The sequence below is a fragment of the Pimephales promelas genome, chromosome 22, assembly GCF_988280905.1.
Source record: "Pimephales promelas chromosome 22, fPimPro1.hap1.1, whole genome shotgun sequence".
NCBI classification, from domain to species: Eukaryota; Metazoa; Chordata; class Actinopteri; order Cypriniformes; family Leuciscidae; genus Pimephales; species Pimephales promelas.
Genome location: NC_142790.1, coordinates 25,879,629 through 25,900,854, shown reverse-complemented (window position 1 = coordinate 25,900,854; position 21,226 = coordinate 25,879,629). Strand labels below are relative to the sequence as shown.

Sequence of the window (21,226 nt, the reverse complement as noted above, 5' to 3'; positions counted from 1 at the left end):
AAATCGAAAATTGGTTTGCTTTCATAACGTTGAAACAACGCGTTGATTTCAAGTTGATTTTCCGTTAGTTTTGAAAGAATGACGCGTCTGACGTTGGTTCAACGTTAATTCGATGAGCAAAACAATGTCAGATCAACGTTGTTTCGATGTCATATTTCCACGTTGATTCAATGTCAGTTTGCTATCTGGGGTGGTTCCAGTTCAAAGCTGGTGCGCCTCTAGTTTAATGTTAACTTCTCTCCACCAATCAGATGCTCCGGTGAGTGAAATAAATGAAGCGAATGGTGATTATTCAAACATGAAATGGGAAGGTTTAACCGATTTAAGGGTTTAACCTAACTATCACTCTGGGTTTGACTTGCTGACAAAACCGGATATCTTCTTTGTCGCGCATTAAAAATAAAAGTTCCAAATCTACAGTTTGTGTTCCTGCGGTAGGTTAGTATGCAATTTTTTGGGTGGGACACATACCGCATTTTTCAATATTGGGGGGGACACGTCTGAGGAGTAAATATTTGTTGTAAAATCCCTTGTTTATTTATTTTTTATATAATAAAAACAACAAAAAAAATTCTGTTTTTGTATTTCTTAGTGAGATATCACATTATTACACACACAATTGTTCCAAAAAGTGTGTTTTCAATGCATCCAAATTGTAGCTGAGAATCTGTAGAATCCAGAAATATGTGTCTCTTTACTCTGCAATGAAAATTGCCAATTCCAGAAGTCAAAACATCAACATAGTGCCAGGTGGACTTAAAACCCCTGGGTTCACCAATCTCGGTCCTGGAGGGTCACTGTCCCTGCAGTGTTTAGCTCCAACCCTGATCAAACACACCTAATCAAGGTCTTCAGGATCAGTAGAAACTCACAGGTAGGCGTGTTTGATCAGGGTTGGAGCTAAAGTGCAGGGACAGTGGCCCTCCAGGACCGACATTGATGAACCCCGGCTTAGGCTATGTTTACACGGAAACGATTCTGAAGAGAAAATGCAAAAGTGGCGTTACGTCATCACTTTTTATTCTGTGTTTAGACGAGCGTTTTGTGTGGGAAATCCGCGTGCAAATGGTGACGCAAAAGTGTGTGAAATTCAATGTAGTATGCACTTCAGGCGGCTAGGAGTGCATACTACAACAAGACCAAGTCCACGCGCCTGCGTACAACCTTCACTGTCAAGCAGACTACACGGCAACGCGGCGGTGGAGCGTTTTAAGATTTCCACTCTGGAGGGTGGTTTAACTTTTTTGCGTTTTTAAGCCTCAAAAAACGGCGTCGCCGTGTAAACGAAAGGCACATCCGATAAAATATTTTTACGTTTGCACCCGTAATCGTTCTCATGTAAACGGGGCCTTTGGCCTTGAAGTGTTAAAATAGGTGAAATGCTCCAGAAGTTAAAAAAGGGGGCTAAAATGGCGATTAGGCTATATCGATTATGGCTTTCTTATGCAAGAATTTTTTTTGAGAATTTGTGACCACTTCGAGCCAAGACTCTTAAAAGATGGCTTAATTATTTTTGTTTTGTATAGAGCTATAATGGAACATTTTTGTAAAACACATTCGCAAACATCACACAATAATCCAAACATGTTGATGGCAATACATTGTTCAAAGTAAAAGATTTTAACAAACAACTGTGCAAACATGGAATGGTTGTTCAGAATGTAGGCTTAAAACCATTTGATTAAAGGTCTTAGATATCCTAAATATGGTATGTTTATGGTAAATGTATTGTCTTTCCACAGGGAGATAAAGAGGTCCCAGCTGTAGCTGGATCCAAAGCCTCTCTGAAGGGAGCAGTGGGCGGAGACGCTTCCACAGACCCAGATGCACCAGAGGCCCCGCTCCCAGACTCAGATAACGAATACATGGTCGTTGAGGAGGGCGACTCATCTACTGCAGCCAAAATAAAGAAGACCGGCCTGAAGCGTATCGAAAGCCTGAAGCAGACCTTCTCTCGTGAGAACATGACTAAGACCAAAGAGAACCTGGGCACTAAGGTCAACAACCTGGGTCAGCGCATAGTATCGGCCGATCGACGTGAGAGGATCCGCCAGTCCGGGGAGCGGCTGAAACAGTCTGGGGAACGCTTCAAGGAGACCATCACGAAAACCGTGCCAGCAAAGCTGAACCTGAAGAAGGAAAGGACGGTGGCTGAAGGTCAGGAAGGAGCAGAAGGGACCACGGAAGGAACGGCACCCGTCCCACCACCCAAGGGTCGCAAGCCAAGCCCTGACGTGGCCTACACTGAGCCGACGGAGAAACAAGAAGGTCCAGAGGAGGGCAAGGGCGAGGAATCGGAAGTGCCGATGTATGACATGAAGCAGCTTTCTTAAAAGGCGAGTCTGACAGTCACATTTGGGAAAGACTAATGATCAGATATGAATTAGATTATGGAGAACTTGAAGGTGGAAAGATTGGGAAGATCAGAGATCTTGCTTCTGAGCATATGGATCAGCGGATTGTGCTTACAACAATTGAATGAGCGAATTGAGGAAGTTGTACACTACAAACAATATACGTAGATTTTTTTCTTTTGATTTTGTTGTTTACATCTGTTTCAGACTGCAGTATGAAGGGTTGTGAATGTTAAACCAATGTACTGAGGTGACTAGACTATGGTTTTAATTTAAAATCAGCTAAAATTAGGGTGCACTCACTGTTTCATTTTTTTTGTTTGTTTGTTTTTAGTCTTCATTTTGCCACCTATGGGTGACACATCATGCAAAACAGAAGGTTTTTGGAAACAAATACTCAACCCACACAGATGTGTTTTACAATACTACTAATAGATATAAGGTGTGTTTCACATCAAAGTACCGCCATATGCTTTCGAATCACACTCACTATAGTGAGCAGTGGTCCGCTGGTCATGTGATACCAATATGGCGTCCCCCATGATGGAAAACGTCTTATTGTAAGACACTGCAGTCTCTCGCTATTCTTTATTAAGGGGTAAAATGTTTTTGAGGAAAAATTACTGAGTGCACCTTTTAAGAAATACATATTTAATTAGCATTTTATTGGTTAGGCGTGTGTAAAATTACTTTAAATAGCTGAATTTATTAAAAAACAAAAAAATGTTCGAAGATGGGTAACAAAAGTGCGTTTGGGACTTTATCTGGAGAACTATACATATATTGTGGTGTTGACTGACATCCATTCTAATGAGTTTAGAATTAGGTTTTTCAATTTAGATGTTGTTGTTGTTGTCTTTGGAATATAACATTAACTGTGCAGGCAAGTAATTTATAACAATATTTTTCTGTGATTTTCTGTGTTGTTCTTTTCTGTGTAAAACAACTTTAGGTATAAACCATCACTATTCATTTGTAGTATTTTTAAATAAACATGTTAACTCAATCAGCAGGTTTCTGAACAGTTTGTGAAAGAAAATGCATAGCGTGTATAACTAGTCATCAAGATTTATTATTAAAGATTTGCAATCAGTCTGTTGTTTAAAGATCACAGTGGTAAAAAAGCAAATGCTGCTGTATGACATGTTATTTCCTATCATGCAGGTGTCCAAACTTTTTTATTATGGCCAAATGGAGAAAAAAAAAAGTCAGAGGCCTACTTAGTTGTAATGAGGATAAAAAGGCTAGACTGCTACCATGAGATTGTCTTTCCTGTTTGTTTTAATCACACTTTGAGCTCTATATGAAATGTTCATGTGTGAATAATAAAGAACGTCACTCAAGAACACTAGTTGTAATGGAACAATTATGTTTCTTCAATACATTGTTTTAATTAAGTCATATATGCGCATAGTTCGGACACCACTGCTATAATGTATCAATCAACATCAATGCACTGCAAAAGTAACGATCCCAGATAGTAGACCACTATAAGGGGCATTTCTGAATAGTTTAAGAAAAACAGATACATTCTATTGCATGTTTGTGCAAAAGAATTGTGCATATTTCAACTTTTATATTGCTGCTTCCAAACAAGAATTTTTTTTTTTACCTTGCCATCTCAATAATAATAAATTTAGTATCAATTCTCACGAACTCCACGAATCAATATCCATTTTTTTTAAACTGTTTCGATTTTTTTTATAACTAGCTTCACGTGTCAAAATAGCTTTGGAATTTTTATTTACAGTCACAAAGCAAAGCAACTCCCCTCAGTGTCCAATGGTCCGGGTTCTGGCTGCTCCGGAGCAACAGGGAAAAGATGTATGTCAAGTCAGTTCGTCTTGGTTTCTTGTACACTGGGCAGGAGTACAGATTCATGGGTGACTTCTTGGTTTCTGTGGTGCTGCTAACCGCATACACATGCACAACTGGCAATGGTGTGAAGAGAACCTACCAAACAAGATTATACAGATATACTGTCATGGCTTTGCAAATTAAGACAGATTAGTTGACTTTGGGTTCGCAAGATGGCATATGCGCTTCTGTAGAATTTTTTATTTATTTTTATGGATAGAAAAGTCAAATTAATTGTCTAATAATCTGTTTTGTAATTAACTTCATATATATATATTTATTACATGGCTTGGTTGTTAGTTCTTGATAACAGACCGCGCTGCTAAATACAAACTATTCCTCAATCCTTAATACAAATGTATAGGGAAAACCCGTAACACCAAAGATGGCGGTTGCATGCAAATGCCCCGCCCCTCCCGCTTGACAGCCAATCGTCTGCTTTTAACGGTCAAGCTGGGAAACATTTAAATACGTTACTGTTTGAAAAGGCGGCAGATTTGATATTCTGTGTATGTGTGCGTTGTGAAAATATCAGACATCCCAAGTCTCCCAGAAGTTCTGCGTGTCTCCCGCAGATTGATAGAGGCTCGCTGATGCCCGCAAATTAGTTAAAATCTCCCGGAATCTAGAGCGAGCGAGCGAGAGCGCGCACATTCAGTTTCAAACTGTGCAGCGCGCGACAGAGAGCGAGAGAACCCTTGCGCGTGCGCAGTAAAAGTATAACCTGCGGGAAAACGGCGTTTTAAACCTTATTTTAGGGCAAAGTCATCAAAGTTTTTCAGCGATTTTTATTATATTTTACTGCTGTTTCTATACATGCAGTTTTTATGTCCCGGTGACCAGTGAAAGTGCAGTTCTGACTCTCTGCCCATTCATTTAGACAGGAGCCTGGTCTTGTTAAGTCCGAAATAGCTGCAAGATGGTGGCCGAGTGGCACGACTTGCCTGAAAGGACTTTGATGCAATACACCATTGCCATGAAAAACAGAGCGTTGCCCTGGACACAATTCACTTCACTCTGGAGGATAAACTCCTTTAAATCAATATTTTGCGTCAAATTATTGATTTATTTGGAAGGTAGCCATGTAATAAGCGGGATAATGCAAATTGAGGCGATTTTTATAGTGAATACAACCCCTTCAGGCTGATTTAAGACCCCAACGTGAAGCCTATCGGGGTTGTATTCGCTATAACAACTGCCTTGCTCTACATTATCCCTTACATATATATATGCAGTTTATGATGTATTGTATAATTACAAAATACGTCATTTTTTTCAGTTCTTCATGGGCTATCCAGTTAATAAAAGACATTATACATATATTCCATATATCGAATGGGAACAATTCTACAGACATTAAGATAGCTGAGAAAGTGGGCTGTCACTTTTGTGGTCATATACAATTAAGCCATTTCATTGACAGCTAAACTACATGGTCAAAAACATGTGCAAACCAGGCTTAGAAAACCATTTCTATATGAAATTCACTTTGTGCACAGGAGCATTTTCATGCTGAAACAGAAAAGGGCTCACAGGAAGTCTGTCTGCCTGAGAAGACTATAAGGGTCTGTGCAATGTTTGTAGTTGAAACAGCTAAACCTGTTATCCACATACTTTTGGCTATGTATTGTCTTATAATAATATAATAATAATAATTTAATATTAATAATAAATAATATTAATATAATAATAAATCCATCCCCTGAATACCTTCGGTGATGATTCTGTCAGTTTTGCATTTCGCTTGTCCCATCCAGCACCATCCAGAAAGAGACCGTAGATGTAGACGCCGCCCACGTCTCCTGGAGGGGGGCCTGTAACATCCTCCTTCATCATACGAGTGACGTCGTTGAGTAGGACGACTGTGTCTAGGGCCCAGCCTTTAGCCACATTTACTCGAGTGGTCTCTTGACGCATTGCTGTTAAGAACCCCTTCAATGAAGAAAAGACACAAAATAAGTGTGTTACTGGAGAAACCTGATCATTTGCATGGAATGAAAGAGTCAAATCAAACACAAGATGAGGTCCTCAAATCTTTTGCCCCACCTGTGGATTGAAAAACCCTGTGAGCCAAAACTGATGAGGTCGACCACTAAACGTCCAGGTGTGAAACTGCTGGTTCCTCTCAAGGAGTTCAGTGAACCAGAAACCCAGAGACGCAGCATCCCAAGAGATCTTTTGCCATGTATTTGGAACACGGGCATCATAAATGCTGTCCAGAGCGTCGCGGAGATCCTCTGACATTATTATAGTCCCTGTGGGATTACAAAATCATTGTATTACAATACAAAAGCAAAATAAGAGTCTTTTTCTGATGATATTGTTGATGTTTATCTTAATAATAAAATATGAATGTGTTTTCTGTACTGTGGGTGAAAGTGTCTGAAGCTCACCATCGATGGCAAGTTTAAGGTCGGTGAGGGTACTGCGCACACGACCAATGACGCGTTGCATTCTGTCAAGCTCTTGACGAAGGAAGATAGTCATGGGCTGGAATGCACCCATTTTTTGTAGACAACTCCTCACCTGCAAAAAGATTAAACAATCATGAATGTGCAGGATGTTGTAGCGACTTTGTGCTGAGTTACAAAAGAAAAAGAAAAAAATCAAGCCAAGTACATTTGGATGCGGTACTGGGTGGGTAGACGTGGTCAGTATTGACTCTAAAGGAGTTAGTCAGTAGTTAGTTGTTTTATCTATACTGATGAGTAAAATATTGAGGCTAATTTTGTTAAGTCTTTTCTGTTCATTTCTTTTGCATTGTTATTGTATTTGTGTGCAACACGGGCAGCTTCAGTTTAAGTAGTAATGCGTCATACACAACACAATCGACTCATAATATCAAGCAGGTATTGATATCCTACAACTGGATGGAATCATAGTCTGAAGTTAAAAAAGAGGAGTCTGTTCCCATCATACACTACAAGACTTTCTGAGAAATCTGTCAACTCCGACTGCCCCAAATCTGCTATTGTCGACTCGTCCAGACTGCAAATAGGGGCAAAAATCTGAGCAAAAGTTGTCTCAATGTACGCAAACTACAAATCCTGTTCCTTAATAAGGTGAAAACCAGACCGTTTAGAAACATAAATATGCTTAAATTAATTAAAATTTGTACTATCCAAGAAGTAATAGAAGATGTTTGTTGTTGTAATGATTAATACAGTGAAATGATGAGTGTAGTAGTACATATAGTAATCGTTATCATATAGCTAGCAGTAGCAACATATAGTTAGCGATCACACTACATGCATCTGAGTCCAACCGGACCATGCCCGAACAACAGGGAGCACTTTAGAGGTCAAATGTGCTTGATCCCCTAGTGTGAGAACACCCTAATAAAAAGGTGGCCCAATAACTTCATCTTCACCTCATGTGGCACATAGTCAGCAGGAAGTTTTTCCAACATCTCATTGGCCATTTTCTGGACAGACTCCTCCCTGGTCTCGCCTTCCCCGCTGCTGCTGTCTTTGGGCTGGATGTTGAGGATGGTACTCAGGGTTTCATTAGCCATGTTGGTCTGATAAGTGATGTCAGCATTGGCGTGGAGGCCAAATACCTATTAGAATTAGAATCAAGTTCAAGTAGTTTATTTGTCATTTGCTCAACTTAAGACCATAGAAATGCTTAAGACAAGGCTCAGGCACATTAGGTTACAATAGGTTATAGAATATGCGACCACCCAACTGTCCCATCAAACCCCACAGAAAAATAATAAAAATCTATCTGCATCACCTCAGGTGTATCACCCAATGGCAGAGTATCAATATGTGTATGGTAATCCTGTAGCATCCTGGCCTGTGGTATAGTATATCCCTTATAGAAGCAGAACTTGTCCCCAAACATGGTCTCGCTAAACCAGATACGGGCGAACGTATTGAGCAGGCGCTTGTCCATATCATCCGTGACACGCCCACCATACTGCACCTACAGAGCGGATAGTAAAAATATGTTGCCAAAAGTTTGGATGTGTCAAATACAAGAGGTACAAACACACAGTGGGAGGCTAATATTGTACCTCTCCCAGCATGTACCGCAGGCAGCTCCAGTTCACTCCTCTCTTGATGTCCATATCATCCAGGTGGTTCTGCACAAACTGGACACTGGATGTGAAATCAGCCTGGTTGAACTCGTAGGGAATATTCCAGCCAAGCGGACCAAATTTGCGTCTCTCCTTAAGTGGGAATTTGACAGTGAGGACAAAAACAAAATGGCTATGAACTGAAATCATACATGTTAGTAAGGCAACTGCAGAGAGTTTGTAGGTTTATGAAAAGCTAATATTGAATGAAATGAAAAGTTGAAAAAAATGAATGCATATGGAGTAATAAAAAAACAATCCATTCGCTTCTGACAAATGTTGCTATTTTAATTCCATTACTAACAAATGCTTTTTGTCATTTGTGAACTAATATTTAATAAAGAACTGACATATGGCCTGTATTTTATCTCTAATGCAATATTAAAAATGTCTATGAACTAATGAACTTGTCAGGACACGGGACCTGCGGGCAGAGGGCGACATGGTTTAACCAACAGCTGTCCTGACCTGGACTGTGGTGTGGAGGAAGGCCACAGCATAGAACAGAGGTCTCCACTGGGGCATGTTGGTGATGTCCAGCTGTTCTTGAGTCACACTATTGTATGTCCGCTTGAGTCCGGCCTTCACCCCTGCATCATCACAGATCGTTAACCCCACATTATCTGTCATCTGTATTTTATTTCCCGTTTTATTCCTTTGTTTTTAACGAAGTTGACTTTGAAAATTCAGAAAATTATTTTGATAACGATAATGATAAATCTAGCAAAAAAGGAAAATGTAAAAAAATAACTTCTAGTAATAATAGAATGAACAAAAACTGAATTTTCCCCTCCTCTACCTTGCGGAGGCTCATTGGTGAATTTAATCGCAGACTGCAAGAAGTTAATGGGGAATTTGGGGTGCGCCTCTGTAGTCACCCAAAGCCTGAAACTGTCTTGGATGTCCTCTGCTGTGGTGACTGTCTCTAGACCTTCATCCAGGAAATCCAGCCCTAGATGGCAGTTCTGCAGAAGTAACCAGCCCCCATCAGACATGCTCTGGGCCAGAAGCCTTCTTGCATGCACTTCCTGTCCCTGTCCCATGGAGATAGGCCGGCAAGGAACACCCTGCAAAATAACAAGAAAACCGTTGTTCAGAATTCAGAAGTCATCAAAGCATTACATTAAGCTATATTATAGTTATAATGTGGGGTGATGCGAAGGTGGTAACAGTCTGTGACTGGGCCAACAGTCAAATATTTGGCTTCAAATGACCTCAACTGACCAATAAGAATCAAGTATTATAGAAAAGCATGTAATAATAATTGATAATAATTATTCATACCTTCAACTTGGCAAGTCTCTCTATGTTCTCTGTGGGATCAGAACCCATAGACAGGAAGCAGATTAAAGGTACCCTCTTGTCAGCTTCTGAACACATGGACTCCATATCCAGAATCACTCCTTCTGCATACTTCACCCCCATTGATTCGGCGATGTATTTGCGTGCCTAGCACCGTACAACAAGGACCAAATGATAAAATTAGCTTATATTCAAATTCAACAAAATATGACAAAAATGGCCATTTTAAATACATTTTGTCATTTTAAATATTTGAAAGTATCTTTTCAATTGTCAACTACCTCAAACAGAAGTTTATGGAAATTATAATTTAGACACCCTAACATAATCTCCCTAAATAATTTTATATATATATATATATATATATATATATATAGTGTTATAACACACATCACACATCCACACATGGTCACAAGTCAGTGATTTCATGTCACTGCTTTGAATTTGCTAAGCAGCTGTAATACTAAATGAAGAGTTCAGATGCAAAAGCCTCTAAATGCCATTTGAAATTTTCTTCTTTAATGATTATTTTGATCAAATTTGTATATTTAAGTTCAGTAATTTCACTTAAATGGTAATGATAATTACCTATTAATTGTTATTTAAGTGAAATTACTGAACTTAAATATACAAGTTTGATAAAAATCATCATTAAAGAAGAAAATTTCAAATGGCATTTAGAGGCTTTTGCATCTGAACTCTTCATATATATATATATATATATATATATATATATAAATTAAGATCATATACATTTTTAATTTGGTGGCTAAATCACATAATATTCAAAGGTGATAGAAAGGTGAAGATTCAATTTCTTAATCTTGTAAACATGTAAAGGGAAATCTTTGTCAAATTATTATTACACTACAGAACAACATGCGAGTGCTGTTGTTAAAATAGTATCTCAAATATAACCCAGTGAGTGACGGAGGGTGAACAGGTATACTGGGAAATCTACAGCATGTGTACAACCCTTAGCTCATTTTAGGAGCAAAGTGGTTGAATCTACAATTGTCAGTGTCTCTTTATGCAAAACAAAAGTAATAATACAAATATAAAGTGCAACATGTAACATTTTTGTTACATGTTGGTGTGAATGGATGTACTTAACAACAAAAACGAATAAAAATGACTAAAACTTTAACTAAAATGAATGGGAAATATAAAATAAAACACTAATATTCCAAAAAACATGAATAAATACTAAGATATTATAGTAATGATACCAAAATAACTCCGCTCTGCATATTAAACTAAGACAGAAGAAAGTATTTTATGCCAGAAAATCGGTTTTCCTGCACCTGTGCAATGGTACGGTCAGGACACCAGCTTCGTATAAGCAGCAGTTTGTGGAATGCATCCAGTTGGCTATCATAACCATCAGGAAGAGGAGTCTCCTCTGGAGTGGCTTCATCAAACCAGCTCTTCCAGGCACGGTCATTGCGGGCCACCTGGGTTAGGAGAGCAGTGAATTGGGGCAGGGTGGACAGTTGTACCAGGTTTAGCCACGTTGTGTCCAGGATCCAGCGCCTTGGCTTGGGCTCAACAGAGTTTAGGTCTAGAGATGCTCCGCCTGAAAGAGGGTAATGATTGAAGAACATGAATTACTTGGCCTCAAATAAGGGATTCCAAAGTGCTGTATAACATTGAATTGTGGGAGATTTCAAGACAAAGGTCTACTATAAACATATTGAGTATTGTGGACAACATGTTATTTTCAAAACAATATGGTTCAAACCTTTGATGAAGGTCTGAAAATCGTTGTGGGAAACGTTTTTAGCTTGTAGATCAATTTTTAAAGTCAGAAGCAGGGTAAAAATAAATTTGTGATCTTCATAGAGTCCTCGAGCGGTGTAGCGAAACACTTCGAAAGTGAGGTACTCCATGATGTTGTCTAGTCTTTTAGCTGTAACCGGGGACTTTGGCGACTTGTCCATCGACATGTCAAAGATGCCCAAGAACTGACGAAGTGAGGTTTGGTACATCATGTTGACCAGGCTCATCTCCACAATCAGGAAATAGAGGATACTCCCCCTGGTGGCCACTGGACGGTACTCCTCACGAGTGAGGTTGATGTTAATTTCTGTCTCTGCAGCAACTGCTAGCTTTTGACTCACCTAGGCAGAAGATTTCAGCTATCAAAACTCAATTAAATTTCAGAGGAAAACAACGAGGTTGAGTAAGCATCATTGGCAGTTTTATGAGTCACGTGACTATAAATGAAGAAAGTACCTCTTGTGCTATAATCTTGGTGACTTTGAGCACCTCGATAAGAGACTCATCCTCTACTAGGGAGCCCTGAATGCTGGTTAACTTGTACAGAAGATTGCTCTCCAACTCCTGCATCTTCCTCTTGTTTGATGTCACTTCCTCCAAGAGCTTTACACGTTCAGCCTCCATTTCCTTGATTGGAAAGTTAATGATTAAACTGACGTGTGATCTGAAAGCTATATTATATTTTGCACAGAATACAAAATGTAAAACCTCAGAGTCTCAGAAAAGGGTTATTATTGTTAAATAAAACTACTAAAACATTTTCGTTAATTGAAAAAAAAAAAGCGTTAAATGAAGAAAAAATGTACTAAAATTATTAAGACTAAACCGAAATAAAAAATATATGGATATAAAAAGAGATAAAAACACAACAAAAAATTCTAATGAAAGTGGAAAATATAAAAATAAAAACATATTAATAAAAACTATAAGGGTATATTAATGATACTAAAATAGCACGCTCTCTTCTTGCCTTTTTCTCTATGAGAATGACTCTGCCGAGTAATTGGTCTTCCAAACCCTTCATAGTGACAGTAAAATCCACCACTGCTGTTTTAGCGTTGATCTCTGGACTGTATGCGGGGTTGGCTAGTTTCGTTGTAATGTACAAAGTAAATGTCTTCATTACATCCACTTCTTTGTCCCCGACTTTAACCTAACACAAGAGAAAAGTTGTTAGCTTGGTCTACTAAATCCTTGAGAAGTTTGAGGCGGATTATCTGAAGACTTACTTTAGAAGTTTTCCCAGACTTAATGAAGTTTTTCTCCAGAATGTTATCCAGCACTGGATCAAGCTCTTCCCCAACATCCTCTAAGAGCAAAGGTTTACCCTGGGACAGGCAGTCTTCCAGATGAGTTCGGAAATATTTGTGGTTTAGAGATGTGACCTGGTGGCAAATAAAGAAAAAGAAAAAGAAAAGCAGATGTCTCTTTGGCTCCAAATCCAACACTTTTGTTCAAAGTAGCTACATTTAATGATTTAATTACATTGATTTACATAATTACATAATAATTATAGTAAAGATAATATGATAATCAGTGTTGGGTAAGTTACTCTAAAAAAGTAATTAATTACTAGTTACTAATTACCTCTTCAACAGTGTAATTAGATTACTGTACTAATTACTCTCTCTAAAAAGTATTTAATTACTTTTAATTACTAATTACTTTCAAAACCCCACATCAATCTCAACCAGCTGAATAATAGAAGGATAGACATGAATCTGTTTTAATTCTTTCAAATAAATACTATAAAATTGCATGAATTATCCCTAAACAGACCAAGGTGGAGAAGGTTACATTATAAAAACATACTTTTTAGCATCAGACAATACATTTTGATGTTAAACCCACTATTGTTTTATGTCTGATCTCATGACATTTCACACTTTTTTCATACATATTTTACAATAATTCATACGAATTTGTACGAGTGCGGTCGTACAATTTAGACACCTCATAAAATGCATACGAAACGCTGTGAGATCGGATTGATCTATACACGGTATTTAGGCTACCTCAATTACATCAGAAGTAACTGTAATTAAATTACAGATAAATGAAGAGTATTCCCTTACTTTACATTTTCAAGGGAAAAGTAATTAAATTACAGTAACTAATTACTTAGTAATTAGTTACACCCAACACTGATGATAATGCAACAAAAGTATATATTACAGAATTGAGATTAAAACTGGTATCAAATCAGTACCTGTAGGTCATTATTGTTTTCACGGTTCTTGATCCAGATCTTGCCTTGGCCCTGTGGGTCAATGAGCAGAGGATAACGAGAAGCCTTTGTTACGATGATGCCGTTTTGAATGGACAGGTCATCATTGGGGAGACCCTGCAGATTCCATTCTCCTATAGTTGCATTATCCACCAGCATATTGATCAAATTCAGGTTCTGTGCAGGAAAACAATTTTAGAAGATTAATAAACTGTAATATATATATATATATATATATATACTGTATATATCTCAAACAAAAAAGCTTGAAAGAATAATAGATTTGTTGTTGTTGAACTCAACACACAAAAGACTACATACCTCACTGTAAGGGATGTGGCGGATATTCATCTCCTTCTTCCACTGTTGCATGAGAAGGGTGCGATACTCCTGGTTGAAAGGCCCAGAGTAGGACAGAAATCCAGTGGCTAGTAACACATCCCCCACCAAATCTTTGATTTGCTTCTCGAACTGAGCACTGCTCTCTGTCCAGCGAACCTAAGACAAACATAAGAACGTTCACATACACAGTTCTACGGTTTGGATGTTTTTAAAGAGTGTCATTTCATGGCTCGCAATCAAACATCTGTAGTGTTGCCAGGGCCTAAAACTAACTTTTTGCCACACCTTCCTGTGGCCGTTGCCTCAAGAAAATGTAATGGCTATACTTTTTTTTTTTTTTTTGGTGTCATGACCAAAAAGTGAAAATTCACAATTCTCTATTTCAATTTTGATACCACAGCTAAAATTACAAGCCTAACTATATAAATTTAAAACATGCTTAAAGACAAATTAACAGTCAGAAATAAAATAAGAATAAATTATCAAATTACGAGCAATAGCACAATTAAATACAATAGAACAAAAGTACAAAAGAAATAAACAGTGCTTTTCAGGTAGATTTGTCAGACAGGTTTTTAGGTACAGAAATGTATTCAAGTAATCAAACGTAAAATAATCACTGCATAGTCTTCACTGTATGAATTAAAATGAGATTAATCCTAATTAAAGGTACAAATGTTATGCAGACAATAGCGTGAATTAGCGTCTCTTTTTCTTTTGTTTGATTAACATTAAAAACAGATGGCAGCAGGTTTATTAGGCTGCGGTCACTTTAATATGCGCATACCAATTCAACATATCAATTCTGTAGATTTGCATTTTTTGTACACAAATTTTCACTAGAGCCATAACTGACAATGTTTACTAGGACACTCACTGAGGCGAGCATTTTTTACATAATTTTCTTTGAATTTGTCAGTTCAAGAGCAAGCAGACATGAAAGAGAGCTTAATTCAATATTCAAGCGCTGTCTCTGGGCACATGCTTCGAACATTTGTGCACAGAAAACTTTCCACATAATGAAGTGAGTTCTCTTTCGTGTCTTTCTCGCAGTTAAATATTTAAATTTGCAACGTTTAAACTTTCGTGACGGTGCAGGACTTGACCTTCAAGTGACCCAAGCATCGTTCATGTTCACGTTCTCATGAACACCGTATTGTTAGAATTCATAAAAATGTTACCGGCCAACTGGTGACTGACACCACTTCATATAGTCGCATACCCGATTTTATACACGCCAGGGTTAATTTTAAAGCCTGAGTGTGGCTCTCACCGATTGAAAATTACACCGATTGAAAAATCTAGACACGAGGGGACAAAATACAGTCTAGGGGAACTCATATTAATGTTAAAAAACCTCAGAAAATGAAAATTTCATGTCAGGGGACCTTTAATCTACTCTATAACGATCTAAATCCTGCAAGGAATTTTCAAACCTTTTCTCCACCAAGACCATCTATAAGAGCCACGGCATTGGACATTTTCTTCTTGCATGCCTCAGCATCATCCAGCAGGTCTTGCTTCTCCTTCATGGCGGTGTCATACATTGCCTGTGTAAAAATATGCAGAAACATCCGAGATTTTAAACCTCTGGAAATTCAACTCCCAGCCTTAAAAAAAAAAAAAAAAATATATATATATATATATATATATATATATATATATATCACACCTGAGCCTCGTCCAGCTCTCTCTGCTTCGAGTCCAGTTGTTCCTGAGCATTTGCTAGTTCATTCGATGCCACAGCCAAACGAGCCTCTTGAAGCTTTAAGTTGGCCTGCGATCCACACATATATAGGAAATTAATACATTAATTCGGTTCTAAAAGCTAGAAACATATGTCAGATATTCTGATTAAAACCTTCTTTTTAAGAAAAACAAGGTTTAGAATGAGATAAGTAAGTAGCACAACTGTTTTCAAATCTCATAACAATGAGAAATTTGCATATTCGAATGATTTCTGAAGGACCATGTGACACTGAACACATAGTTATTAGTAATGATGCTAAAAAAATTCAGCTTTGCACCAGGAATAAATATATACATTTAAAAATATATTTAAATAGAGTTATTTTTTATTTTAAATTGCAATAATATTTTACAATATTACTGTTTTTACTGAATTTTTAATCAAATAAATGCAGACTTGGTTAACATAAGAGACTTAGTTACAACATTTAATTCATTGTAACATAAAAAAAATCTACTGCCCCTAAACTGTGGCGTAACAGTGGTGTAATTTGAGGGCTTGGAGCCAAAGGGGCGTAAGTGGCATTTTGGGCAAATATGAGTTCTTTATATCAAAATAAAGGTCTCGATGAGCTCTATCTAATGGTGCCAAAATACCTATCTGAGATCAAACTGTATTGAATAAAGCAACAAAAAGGCGTATTTGACTTTTTTGACTTTTTGTTTTTTTGAAAATGTTTTAGAACATGTTCATTGTGTTAATATGCCATACATTTTTCACTTAAATACTCATTTCATGTAAGTATGCGTATGGTTGCAATGTTTGTGGTTTAAGGTTAATAATACAGGTGATTGTAGCGTGGTCAAAATTTTGTTTTGTCTCTCCTGTAAAGTTTGTTAAAAGCCACTTACGCCCTTCTGGCTCCAAGCCCTCGAATTCTTTATACCCAGTGATGAATGAGACTGTGGAATATTTTGTCACCTTTAGTGGCAGAACTTCCTTATTGATGCCAAAGAACTCCACCATTGCTTGAGTCCAGGAACAGAGCCCTGCTACACTACCACAGGTCCTCTTAGCAGTTTCTAGGTTATAGTCTTCCATTGCCAGATATGGTGCAAGCAGTTCGACCATCTCTTCTGTAATAGTGTCCTTTAAAGAATAACAAAAATGTCAAAGAAAATGTGATGCTGTTGCACTGTAAAAAACATATACAGTCTAACTCAGAATTTCATTAGTAACCACTTTGACCCAAAGGGAAGGGTCAAATAAGGTCAGAAAGAAAGTCATATGTTTAATCTTTGCTTTATTTCTGTCCTAGTGTTGATTCCACTGTGACTATGCTAACTATTTGACTTCTATTGGCCTCAGGCTGCTCTAAACTTGGATCATTACTGGGACACTATATTCCTGTTTACATAGCCTGAACAGATGCATGATCCAGCAACCAAAGACCCACATCCCAAAGGGCCCTCCATCAGTGATAGAATGAACGGCAGAAAGTCTATTTTAATCATATGCAGTGAATATATGTATATGGGGGTTTCCACTTGAACAGCTATGAAGAGTTCAAATGGCAGAACACAAAACATTGATGGGAGTTTCATATAGATGGAGTGATTTACTACTAGTGTTACATGGGTAAAATTGTTGTGGAAGATTTCACAATTAGTGTTTTTTTTTTTTTTTTAAATCATGTCCATCCTGAATATAATATTAACCCTCCTCCTCTTATGTTTACTTTATAAAAAATCAAAAAGACAGCAAAAGACACATGTTCTATGTTTTTAAACTTTTTTTAGTTAATAATATGTAAGAATGGATCTTTATTAAAAACTTAACTGTCACTATATTTTTATAGTGGCCATTACATTTTTAAAACAATAATATCTTAGAAAAGACCTTAAGTAATATTGACAAAATGACAAACTATATATCATTTGTAGTTAAAATCGAAATCAAGTGATGTGGTCACAGATGTGTGCATCAGTTACTTTAGAGTAACATGGCTCATCCAACAAGATTTCAAAGCCAGAGCTATCACTTTAATAAAGACCTAAAATGAAGATTTGTGTATCAGTATTACAAAGTGTTGACAGACCTTGTTAAAGTTCAGCAGTGTGCCGAGGAATGCAGAATTGTTCATTAATTTAAGAGCTTCACTCCATGAAGGTTTCACACAGGGTCTTTCGGGGTCCTGGGTGACCATATCCACCCGTCGCTGGAACAGCAGCAGCACACAGTCCATAATCCGCATGATCAGATGTGGAGGCTTTCCCAGTTTACGAACCGCCGCGATGTCGGCAGGCTTTATGGTCTAGAAGCCACAAATGGTATGAAGCTTTAAGTTAACTAAATTCATGTAAGGTCTTCAAGTGTAAACATGAAATACTGTTCACAAAGCATTTAACCCTTGTGCTGCATTAGATTTTTAACACCGTTGAGTGCATTAAGGACCAAAAATGGCCACATATTAAACATTGCCTAAAATATTATATATTATTATTATTTTCCACTTTTACCAAGTTAAATATTTTAACCAGCATCAGTCCTCATCATAACTACCAAAAATGTATTCAATTTCAGGATTTTAACCCTTTAATTACCAGTTTTGTTTGCGAAACCATCGATTTGTATAAGAGGAAAAAACACAAAAATTCAATTATTTTCAATAAACTAAATGCAAAGAGAAAACTTTAGATTTGGATTATCACAGTCCCACTTTGCAAAAAATCCCACTTAGCGCGTTAGAGACCAAAAATGGCCACCTATTAAACATTGCCTATTGCCTAAAATAAGGTGCATTTCCACCCATAGGGAATAAATATGTAGTGACGTCATCTGGTGGCATACACTATATAATGCAAATATAATGCTTTTGCTTCAAAATGAAAGGATGTTTGAGCAAAAATCATGTTTCATGTATTACTGACAGCCTCGGATTTAAACAACGTTTTAATGGGTTTCAATGGGCCATTTTTGGTCTTTATGGTGCTGAGTGTTACTATTTGATCTACACAGTGTGTGTTATACATATTTTGCAAAATGGGATCACATTTTTTACATGTATCCAAAAAGTCACAATTTTGCCAAATTTCATACCATTTGCATTAAAACAGCCAAAATGGTCAAAGAAATTAAACTGCAAAAGACCAAAAATGTCCCTAATGCAGCATAAGGGTTAATTCAATCTTGTTTTTGGCGTGCTCCGGACATCTACCTTTAGTGCACCCTCAGCTGCCTCTAATGCTGGTTTGGCCGCCTCAAGTTTGGTCTCTGCCACCTTTTTTTCCTGCTCTATCTCATCCACAATCGCCTGGGCCTTATCTTTCACCTTCTGTACCTGAGCCTTCACCTTTTCGGCAGCTTGTGCCTTGGCAGTGACCTCCCGCAGAACTTCACCTGCTTTTAGTTTAGCCACCTCCAACACCTTCTCCTTCTCTTTCAGCTCCCCACGAAGCTCATTAACAGACTGCTCAGCCTCCATGAGGCGCTCGAGACCTGCAGATGAGATTAAACAGTTTATAGTATGAACAGATGAACAAAAGCTTTGCTGCTACATAGTAGACCTTTCCATAATTAGGTTCATTTTCAGACAGATTATGACCTTGTGATTCAGCCTTCAATGAGGAAAAAAATAGTAAAATGCTTTTGTTTTTTTAACATTCATTCACATTATTTAGAGACATTATTAGACCAATTATCACCAAAATAATTGAAAACATGATTAAAATATATATATATATATATATACACTGTATATACACACACTTTAACATCCAAAAATGTTTTCCACTTAGATGTTGAAACGCTTCCTTTAATATCTCCTTTAATTTGACATTTTTCAGTTTCATTAAATGTTTATTGCAAGAAAATAAAAATAAAAATCACATAATCAGGGTTTTAATTTTTTTTCTGAATGTTTCTTTCACCTTCTTTCAATGACCCTTTGTTGCACATAAATTTGACTTTTTGTATGAATACATTTTTTATCCTATGGGTCTTTTTTTTAATGATCTTACATTTACCTCTGTAGACTAAATACTGACCATGGTAATGCTAAATTCCAGGCTGAGAGCATTTTCATTATTGTTTAATCCAAATGTAAGGAACAGCAACAAATCAAAAATTTGGAATCAAAAACAAATGTAATTGCAAACCTGTGTTCATTCGCTCTGCAAGCACCCCCACATGTTCAATGTTTTCTGAGTAAATCATCTGGTATCCCTTAATAAATGCCAAGTAGGATTTGGGCGTCACATAGGTCTGACGCCTGAAGCGCTGGAAGTACTCGGTGCAGATCTCGGCCACCATGTCTTGGAACATTCCCATCGTTTCCACCACGTTCTTCTTCACCTCGTCTGAACAACGCAGTGAATAGTTAGAGAGGAAGTGCTGAGCCACGGCTACTAAAGCATCCCGCGGCCATCGCTGGAACCAGTCCACAGTGCAGCCTGAGATGAGGCCGGGGAACTTTAGGGCACGGGAACGCAGTTTCTCGCCGACTGGTGAGAAGCAAAGAGCCACATGGAGGTTACTGCGCACCCTGGACAGGAAGTAGTTGTAGAGGTTGTCGATGGTGGGTGGGCAGCGTGGGAGATCCTTCTTCATGATGGGAACAAGACTTTGGGTGATCTCATCCACCTCATCTCGAGCAAACAGGTTTGAGACTTCTCCAGATGCCAGAACGTTGTTCATGTACTCCAGAAAAGCTTCATCCTTGATGTCATTGTCTGTGAAGATGAAGGTCACGCCCTTCCCTTCCAAACCTGCGATTCTGTACAGGGCTTTCAGGTCCTCAATTAGATTACTCACATTGTATGTTCTGTAAGGGGAGAAATTATGTTAAATCTTGTCAAAGGAAATATGATCACATTTGACTTTGTGTAGACTCTAAACCAGCGGTTCTCAAACTGGGGGCCGTGGCCCCCTGGGGGGCCACTAGATGGCGCTAGGGGGCCGCAAAGAAATTCTAGAATATGAAATTATTTAAAAAAATTATTTTACCTGTATGTAAGTTTGGATTGTCCTATGTGAAATCTGCATTGCATGATTTCTTTTATATTGTAAAACTTGTATAAAATTGTATGTCTTCTATATTTGAAAAAGTATTTCTTTAAGTAGAGTAGAATTTTTTTTTTTGTTTCTTGCTGAAAAAACAGATTGCTGTTCAAATTTGCAAACCAAACTTGAGCCACTGTCATTTACTACCTTAATGTAAGAAGTTTAATGCACTTTTTTACAATCAGCAAATTCATTTTTCAGTGTTTATCTTTTACTATGAACATCACAAATGTTCAGTATTCAATACTTTTGTTGCACTTTTCAGACAATATTACTGTTAACTGTCAAAACCATTTTTTATAAAAAAAAATGTTATATTTAATGAAATGTACAATTTAACTAATTTTGTATATTCAAAGACATAAAAACATAAAAACAGAACTGTTGTTCCAGCATTGTACAAATTCATTTGTTTTTGGTACAATCTAAAATTTGTAAGTAAAATTGTACGTTTGAGGATGTTTTCGTTATGAGTTTTCTTTTGGGGGGCCACAAAAGGATTCACCCTACACAAGGGGGCCTCCTCCTGAAAA

General features: G+C 37.6%; 2 protein-coding genes across 7 annotated transcripts in view; one reads left to right on the top strand and one right to left on the bottom strand.

Moving 5' to 3' along the window:
- Positions 1–2,996, top strand: part of cavin4b (caveolae associated protein 4b) — a 57,802-nt gene extending 54,806 nt beyond the window's left edge. Inside the window, exon 2 of the mRNA XM_039684902.2 lies at positions 1,743–2,996. Within this exon, the coding sequence (XP_039540836.1) occupies positions 1,743–2,333 (591 nt within the window). The 3' untranslated portion in view covers positions 2,334–2,996. The remainder of the gene's footprint in view (positions 1–1,742) is intronic.
- A 408-nt stretch (positions 2,997–3,404) lies between these two features.
- dnah5l (dynein, axonemal, heavy chain 5 like) overlaps positions 3,405–21,226 on the bottom strand; it is a 63,459-nt gene continuing 45,637 nt past the window's right edge. For all 6 annotated transcript variants that reach the window (XM_089125891.1, XM_089125890.1, XM_089125893.1 and 3 more), the window contains 23 exons: positions 19,790–20,454; positions 18,850–19,130; positions 17,731–17,946; positions 16,614–16,781; positions 15,615–15,719; positions 15,379–15,492; positions 13,922–14,098; positions 13,583–13,777; positions 12,603–12,758; positions 12,344–12,526; positions 11,830–12,000; positions 11,336–11,714; positions 10,899–11,170; positions 9,577–9,741; positions 9,092–9,359; positions 8,761–8,882; positions 8,230–8,385; positions 7,947–8,138; positions 7,582–7,770; positions 6,605–6,737; positions 6,258–6,466; positions 5,922–6,143; positions 3,405–4,307 (listed from right to left, as the gene is read on the bottom strand). In XM_089125891.1, coding sequence (XP_088982017.1) covers positions 4,095–4,307; positions 5,922–6,143; positions 6,258–6,466; positions 6,605–6,737; positions 7,582–7,770; positions 7,947–8,138; positions 8,230–8,385; positions 8,761–8,882; positions 9,092–9,359; positions 9,577–9,741; positions 10,899–11,170; positions 11,336–11,714; positions 11,830–12,000; positions 12,344–12,526; positions 12,603–12,758; positions 13,583–13,777; positions 13,922–14,098; positions 15,379–15,492; positions 15,615–15,719; positions 16,614–16,781; positions 17,731–17,946; positions 18,850–19,130; positions 19,790–20,454 — 4,951 coding nt within the window. In that variant the 3' untranslated portion in view covers positions 3,405–4,094. The remainder of the gene's footprint in view (positions 4,308–5,921; positions 6,144–6,257; positions 6,467–6,604; positions 6,738–7,581; positions 7,771–7,946; positions 8,139–8,229; positions 8,386–8,760; positions 8,883–9,091; positions 9,360–9,576; positions 9,742–10,898; positions 11,171–11,335; positions 11,715–11,829; positions 12,001–12,343; positions 12,527–12,602; positions 12,759–13,582; positions 13,778–13,921; positions 14,099–15,378; positions 15,493–15,614; positions 15,720–16,613; positions 16,782–17,730; positions 17,947–18,849; positions 19,131–19,789; positions 20,455–21,226) is intronic.